The following is an 8,709-nucleotide window of genomic DNA, read 5'->3' on the forward strand; positions in this document are numbered from 1 at the left end:
AAAAGCTGAAATTTGCAATCTTGCATCACAACCTCCAGCAACACTCCCCTCTCAGCAGCTGATGACAAAAGGCCTTATTTGAACCCTTTGTCCTCACTTTGCATTTGCTCGTCTTCGAGTCTTACTTCAGGCCAGTGTGAGCTTACTGATCATGCAAAGGGCTTGAAAAATATAATGAGGATGTCCCTTCGTATCTGCTGACGTTACAAAATCGACTACTTCCTCAAAAAGCAATGATAACTGTTGGTCATACCTAGCTCATACCATACAGAAGCAATTTTCCAATATTAACTTCCCCATTTGGTATAATTTTTCTCTAAGTAACTCTTTTATTTGAATGATTTCTTGACAAGTATTGACAATTACAAAGCACAATATTTATTCCTCTTCCTCTTTTCCTATGCTCGGGTTGTTTTCAAGATACACATTATTTACGACCTTAAAATATTTTAAATAATATATACCTCAAAGCTGTATTAAGGCATGTCATCTTTTACTTCACTCTTATTGTTAGAAGCAAACAAGGTTTGTTTAGAAATGATGTAAACCAGCATTAATAAGTGAAAGATGACTACTTCAAACTTGCTTCAGCTGAAGACACTAAACAGACTAAATCTATATTTAGGATGAGTTTAGATCAGTTATTCTGACCTCATCTAGCTCCTACAGACAACACCACTCAGCAAACGGTTCACTGCAGGTGTTGTTATTCTTTGGGTCCCATTAAAGCAAGACAAAGCAGTGAATATTTCCAGCATCTACAAAGGACTGCTGATCTCCCTGCTGCAGGGCCATCACTCTGGTTCCTGCTTGCATTCACTTATTCATTACTGGACTTGCAGTTTCTTCAACATAACCTATGAATTATATGGTACATAATACTTTCAGTATGTTTTCCCAATATATGGATACCAGTAACAAATATTTTGGTCCTCTTAGCCCTATGTTCAAATATGAAAACATAATTATCAGTTGGTAGCCATGCATTATTTTCAAATGTGTGTTCATATTTGGTGAGTCAATTAAAATTACCAACAAGGCTGCATCCTTAGGAATGATCAAGTGTAGAGAATTTGGCCAGGCAAAATTGGGATGACTTTATAACAGCCTTCAAACACTACCAAGAACAAAAGAATGAAGCTATTATAAAAAAATCAACCAATAATAAAAATTAATAATAAATTTTCTAAAGCTTTAAAATTTTGCTGCTATGTGACCACGTATGGGCATTGTTCACTTAACAGTGAACAATTAATACAACTAGCAGGAAAGCTGCTAATTGATTTCTAAAATTCTTTCATGGTCCTATGGCTTTTTGTGTAATTTAACTTCACCTGTGGTTTACCACACATTTTGATGCAATAAACCTTAACATCAACATCGTAGAAGTATGACTGGATTCATTCTTTCCCTTAACACACGGGTTGATAGGACAATGCTTCTCACAAAAAATGGTGCATACCAAGATCATAATCATACTGTTCAAACACTCTGAATACATTACTCAGCTATATACTGAGACAATTAACAACAGGTAACATAACCTAAATTTATTTATACTACCCAGTAGGTCAGTCTTTCACTTTCAAAATCAAAGCAGTTAACTTTAATGTGCTACTGAGATACTTTGGAGAGACACACTCATTTCCCCACTGTGTACTGCTAGAACATCAAATCTTCTGAACACAAGCAATCATAATTTTAACAGCAAAACTGTGCGAATTGTCCAGAGAGATAGCTAAGGATTTTTTTTTTTTTTTTACCCTTGTCACTGTGCATGAGTATAGATGAAGCAACAGTGAGGACAAAGTGGAACGGTGTTGCTGAAGGCAAATTAGGACTCCTGTTTAAAGACACAACATCTAATTTTTGTTCTTTCTTCCAACTATGAAAATAAGAAAGATAATAAGGACTTTGTACCTGTATTTCTACTTTGATTAGCCTAGACAAAATTGCTTGACAAGGTATACCCATGATTAACAAATGCCTTGAAAATTCAAATTTCTTTCAGAATTAACAAGTGCTTGAAAGTTCAAGAAGGCAATTACTCTACTTTATTACATAAAAATTAAGCCATCAATTTATTCAAAAAGTAGGTAAATCCACAGGAAAAAGTGGGTCAGAGAAAAAAAAATCACTTAAATCAGTTTTAAGAACTTGTAGTCCATATTTCACATCCCTCCTCTGAAATTAAATGTTTGTTGAATGAAATGCACCCACATATTTCCAAATCAACTTTCAGTCAAATACCTGTTACAGCCCCCCCACCATGCTCAGTTCTCATAATGTGCTGCAGTAGCCTAAGCAGCACTTCACACATAACACACCAAGAGCTTACCAAAACCCTGAGTAAGTCAAAACAAATGGGTGTATTTGTATGTTAAATTTTAAGTTACTTGTGAACACTACATTAACAAGCGCGTATTTTGAATATGTGCACAAATTCTCCACTGAAGTGTTTAAGGGTGTTTCTAAAAAAAAAAACACCCAAAACCAACCAACCAAACAATAATTTAACTCTTAAATCGATGTTTGACTTCTTGTTTTCAGGTAAAAGCCTAATACAAACATGCCTTTCTCACCCTGCCCAATCAATCACCAGAAGAGATTTGCACCTACTTATTTCCATTGCAAGCATTCTCCCAGAAGAATTTTAAACAGAACACTTTGTACATCTCCATAAGCTGGTGGTGAAACAGTGCACCATTCCACAGCCAGTGAAATAAATTAAACACAGAACTTCAGCTATAAGATCTCAAAGCCAAAAAATCAGCAATTTTTGAAATGACCATTTGAAAGAAAAAGATCCCAAATGTCAATTCTATCTTTGGAAAAGTAACAGTAACAAGTTCCCTATTTCTCATCATACTGGTTTCTCATTGTAACAGTTCAGGATGTTTTTCCAAATGTGCAGGTCCATTACACTTCACCACGCTGTCAATGAAATCACATAAAATCTTCCATTACTGCTCAATCTAGAGTTTGTTAATGCACAGCACAATGATGGATGATCAAACATGGAAAACACTAGCAAGACCACGGTGTAAAATACTATTAAAGCTAAGCACTTCAGCAGCAAGGTTATCATCAATGACGGGCACTGCAAGGTTTCCAGGTAGGGCTGTATGTTCCCACTTAAGACTCAAGTTTTCTTTATAATCAGCATTTAAATGCTTACAATTTTTTTTGAGCGGAAACACTTTAAAGTTGTGTTCCCCCCTTCTGGAGGGGAAATCCTTTAAATATCAACTTCCCAAATAATTTATTGGAAAGCATTTTACCCCACTTAAAATTTTACCTATTCTCTTCAGTGACTAGGACTTTTACAATGAGAAACTGCCAATAAAATTCCTACTGTGTAAAAAAATGAGCATATGTTCTTCACCTTCTAGGAAATATACTCTATCAATAACAGTAGCACCCCTCTGGAATCACCAGAACTTCAGAAGTGATGTGTATCAGAGACACAACTGGAAAAACACAAAATACTACACTTCTGTAGTTTTTGTAATTTGCAAGTCTTAAAAATCAAGAACAGGTTGAGCATTTGTCTCAGCATTAGGTAAGCTGAAGAATGGCACCAAAATTCATTGGCTATCACAGCTAGAAATCTTCATGTGCTAGCTTAAAAACCCTTATCCTAGAAGATGTCTTCTTCTTAAGAACCTTTATCCTAGAAGACATCTCTTCTTCTTAAGAACCCTTAGCTTAGAAGACATCTTCTTCTTAAGAACCCTTAGCCTAGATGTCTTCTTAGTAAGTACATCAGCACAGCACTCAACAACCTATTGAAATAGACAAAAGCTATTAAGTTCTTTTCCGTTAGGCAAGGATTTCTCCTCCTCTATTAAAATTTGAGAATGCTGACCTCATTCCAAATGAGCACCTTCTGTGACATGCAGGCACCAGAACTGGGTATCAGAATGGTATCAGGAATATATTATTGTACATCTCTACACTGCTACTCAGTATTCCCTATTTAAGCATCTCAAGATTGCATTTGTTCCCCTAGACACCAAATAAACTCATGGTAGTTATCTGCCCACTGTAACAGCCTATTTTTTTTTCCAAGTTACTGCTTTTAGAAATATAAATGTCATTTATATTCTCTTCTGTTAGATGAAAAAAGCACATTGGGGAAATTCTGTGAGAAAGAGAGAGAAAAGTTGGTGAAACTCCCTAAGTCTATGCTGTTGGTCGCTATTAGTCACTGCTACCCATTACAAAGTGAACCATTTACTGGCAGGTGGTACCTGAAGGTGAGATATGTGGTCTCAAGTCTAGACCACAGAGGGTCAATGCACATAAGAGGTAGCAAAGTAAAGAGTATGAAAGCAACTGTAATGTCTTATTTAAGCAACTGAGGCAACATTGCTGACTAAGAGAGCTTCAGCAGAACAGGAACTACAGGGAAAGCAGGGCTGAAAGTGGCCTTAAAGGTAAAGGCAACAAGTTGCACCTCAATATGAGGGAGAAAATCAAAGATAATCACACAGAAGGAAGTCACACACAAGAACTGACAGAGCCTTCAGCAACCCTTGGAGAAAACTGTTCCAAGATCAATACCTTTCAGTGTTGAAAACTGTATATCAGTGACACTGTAAAAGCAGAAAAACTTGGCAAGGCTCATAAGAGTAGCACTGCAGCTCCAAAGGCATTAAATGACAACATTAAGACCACTTGGTCACGTAAAATATTCAGTGATTAAAAACTGATGAATGCCAACAGCTCTTAACTTTCTGAGGGTGGATACAGGAAGACACTGAATTCATATTTGTCTGCAGTTGTAACAACCATTTTTTTTTTTTTATTTCCGAACAAGAGGTTAAAATCTCCACAAACCCTAAAAATTCTTCTCACTTCTCATCAGCAGAACTACAATCATATGTGATCCTAACACTGCGAGATACAAGATGAAACTGAGCATTCTCTTCTGAAACAGAATGATAGGTCTTTGAACCGCAGAACCTGAAGGACCTTTGGAAAACATTGAAATATCTATTATGCAAGTTCTGAGGAAAGACAGTGTGGTTTTAATGCTGAATTCACGAACAAAAGTAGTTAGCACTTTATTAGCTGTTTCTGAAACAACTAATAAAATAAGGAGGTTCTTCCTTGGAAAAGCTTACATTTGATGTTTAATTAATTTATCTATTTAGAAAAACAAAGAAAATGAAAAGATGAAAGAATCCTCAATCTCTCCTAGTTTAATCGTTTAATTTATTAACTGCCTATAAAAAAAAAAAAAACACAAAAAAGACCACCTGGACAGACTAGCCCAGATTCCTGTCCCTGAAGACAGAACAGTCAGAAGATACCAATCTTGTCCATCCACTGAAACAATATATTTTTATCCATACTATGCCCAAGGTATTTTTGAAAACATCCCATGAAACAAATTTTACAGCTCATGGTCTGTTCAAATAGGGTGTTTGAACATAACTGTATTCTACCAAATATTTTTTACTATCTAATCTTAGGAACATTGCATTTAAATCAGTTTCGTTTCTTTCTCTCTACAGTAAATGTGAAGAACTAATGAAGAAGTTCATTGCCCTTTCTAGACAGTAAAAGGCTTGCCTCTCCTTGCTCTATTCTTCATTTCCTTTTTTCTTAAGGGGAACCCCCCAAAGCTTTATACTTTATACATAGCTACAGTTCTCCGAATTCTTGGGAGATTATCTGTGTAAGCTGGTAATTTTAAAAGCACTGTATTTAAGTATAGTGTTTGAAAGCTCAAACAGAAAAAGCTGATACAGCATTGCTCACATTTTTCAGCAATATTTACTATTGAATGAATGAATGAAAATTGCAATTCTGAATCATGACTTACAGCACTTTAACTATCATGTTTCCTTACCAATGCCCCAGAAGAATAAAAAGCTACTACCAAAATATCTCTGAATAAAGCACTTGGACTAAATACACTCCTTAATATGTGAAGTTAAATACATAGCTCTAACTATTAATCCTATGAATGTACCTGTATATGCATTCATGTTCCTCGATGTAATAGTTCATAAGTCAAAATTAATGGGACTTTGCCATAGCTTATTCAGCTCTGCAACACTGGATTAATATTAGTGTCACAATCACATTGAAATATACTTATTTTCTGAGAATGTCTAGAAGCTTATTTCACTTAACTGATTTTTCCATTTAAAAATATTTAGCGTAATAAAAAAAAAAAATACAGCTTTGCCCGTAAGTGCACCGTGTTAGTCATTACACAAACCAGTCATGAAGTTAGTTTCACTTTGAATAATACTAACTGTTCAAGATTATTTTTTTTTTTAGTACTCAGGAAATACTCAACAAAACCATTAAAAAAATCTCTTAGAAGATTACATGCCTAAGCACTCTTGTACTACTGCCGGTCATTTTCAACACTACCATTCGAATTGATTTCCTTTTTCTAGTTGCTTATACTTTTTCGGTTGAAGAGCAGCCTGCTCAGATGCCAAAAAGTGAACATATACTCAGCAGTATTTGAATAATGCATCAGAATGTATGCTTCTGACACATGCTGCAGTATCAACACTGTTAAATATAGTCTTTTATAGAACTGGAACAGTGAGTGATGACAGCTGAAACGAGGTGGGTTAGCTCTACTTTTGCGTATTTGTACTTAATTTTCAGTAAGTTAACACTTCAGCCTTTGTCTTTGGTGACAGCTTCACGAGGAAAGAGATGAAGAGGTTGCGTGGTGGAAAAAGTGTCAGTTCCCTTTTTTCCCGTTCCCTCAAAAAAAACTAACAAAACCCCCCCCAAAAAACACCCAGCGTGCAACCTAGCCTCGAAGCACTACAACTCGAGGCGCTGGGTTACCAGGCGCAGGCTGGCAGGCCGTGTTTATTTAACCCAGATCTTTTCGGCCGCGGGTCCTTGCGCTGACAAGCCGTGTGGCCCCCAGAAGCAGCGCTTCGTGCCAGGAACCCCGTGCTGCTGCGGAAAACGCCACCAGGCCGGGCCTGCCCGCACCTTCGGGGGCTGCTCCTTTTTGGGGGGGGGCATCACGCGTTGGCCATCAAAGTTTAAACGCCAGGCGTGCAATGACAGCCGCGGACGGGCTCCAGGACACCCCAGCGAGGCCAGAGCTGTAATTTCTGGTTAAAAAAAAAAAACACCCGAGCCGCTTCCTCCCTTCGGGGTGAAGAACCGCAGGAGCGCTGCCGGGGGGCTGCCCTCCCCGGGCCTCGCAGCTCTCCCCGCGGCCTCCGGGCCCCGCAGAGCCCGGGGCCGCCCCCGGCCTCACCCCCCCGCCCCCCCCCCCGCTGCCGGTGCCCCCCAGACCCGGGCTGAGGGCGCAGAACGGCGCCGCCCCCTCCCCCCCCCCCCCCCCCTCCGCCAACCGCCCTCAGGGGGAGGCCGAGGGGCAGGGGGGCGCCACCGGGGGCGGAGGGAGCCGCCCGGCCAGCCCCGGGTGCCCGTCGCCTCCCTCTTTCCCTCCCTCACCAAGTGTCGCCCTTGCGGAGGGCGGTTTTGAGCAGCGCCGCCACGTCTGTGCGCTGGGTCTCCAGATCCGCCGCGCCTCCCTCCGCCATCTTCTCGCCCCGGCGGCAGCGACAGCGGCGGCGGCGGCGGCGGCAGGGGCAGGAGCGGGCCGCGCTGCATGCTGGGACTGACGCCGCCGGGGAGCCGCCCTCGGCCCCCGCCCTGCCCGCGGGCCGCGGGGAGGGGGCGCGGGGAGGCGCCGCGCCGCGAGGCCGCCTGGCGGCGGGGAGGGCTCGGCGCTGAGGGGCCGCGTCCTGCCGGGGGGGTGGGCAGCAGCCCTGGGCCTGTGTGCCCGTGTCCCCATATCCCCATGTACCCCTATCCCCGTGTCCTCATGTCCCCTTGTCCCCATGACACTGCCAGAGCCCGGCTTGCCCCGTGCAGATGGTGGTCTGTGAGACCACGCTTCGGAATGGGGCGAAAAGGGGAATTCGCCTTTCTGGAATAAAGGACTTTTTCTGATCCTTCAGTGTTTTCATTGAGGTGCATGCGCCTTGCTGGTGAATGTGTTGTCCGTAGGTTTGGGTGGCGTGGAGTGCCGGCGTTGGGATAGCCGCATAGCCCCTGTTGCTGTGCGAATGCTGTTGGGAATGTGGGTGTGCTGGGTGGCTTGCTTTAACTTTCCCAGACCTTCACAAAACCACACGGTAGTTTGTTGTGTTTGCTTCAGTCCCTCTTATCTGGGCCTGATGTCCGTACAAACACTGCCGCCTGACATCTGGCACCTCACCAAAACACGAACGAGTCCCCGTGTTACACTGCAGTAACGAGGAGCTTCTCTTCTCTCTTGCGTATAGACTTCACAAAATTGTACAGAAATCTTGGGCTGGGACAGGGGAGAATGTTGCTTACAGACTCCTTAAAAGTTCCCTCCTGCAGATCCAGCAGCGTATCCATAATGAACGCAGATGTATGCTGAGCCCCCTTCCTCCACCCAAGTCATTTTAGCGTGTTGAATTGTATGACTAACGCTAGAAATGCATCATCGGCTGCCACTCGTATATTATAAGCTATTGCATGTTATTACCTATTGGCTAATTAGCACGTATGAGCTAGTAGCATGTAGCTGTTATAAATAGCACTGGAGATTACTCTTTAGATATGCACACAGCAAAAAAAGAGAGTGGGAGTAAAGTTCCTTTGCAGCCACAGTAGTCCAAAACTAAGTAAATATTTTGCCAGGATTATCAGTAAAGATGATGATGTTGAAGTAAA

General features: G+C 41.4%; 1 protein-coding gene across 4 annotated transcripts in view; it reads right to left on the reverse strand.

Moving 5' to 3' along the window:
* The window catches only part of USP15 (ubiquitin specific peptidase 15), a 72,118-nt gene extending 64,488 nt beyond the window's left edge, over nucleotides 1-7,630 (reverse strand). For 2 of the 4 annotated variants that reach the window (XR_011091957.1, XM_068669334.1), the window contains exon 1: nucleotides 7,456-7,630. Coding sequence is in view for 3 of the 4 variants with exons in the window: in XM_068669334.1 (XP_068525435.1) it covers nucleotides 7,456-7,544 (89 nt within the window). In the remaining variant the exon portion in view is untranslated. The remainder of the gene's footprint in view (nucleotides 1-7,455) is intronic. The other 2 variants (XM_068669332.1, XM_068669330.1) reach the window with 1 other exon arrangement.
* Between the last annotated feature and the right edge of the window lie 1,079 nt (nucleotides 7,631-8,709).

Source organism: Anas acuta, chromosome 1 (assembly GCF_963932015.1).
Source record: "Anas acuta chromosome 1, bAnaAcu1.1, whole genome shotgun sequence".
NCBI lineage: Eukaryota > Metazoa > Chordata > Aves > Anseriformes > Anatidae > Anas > Anas acuta.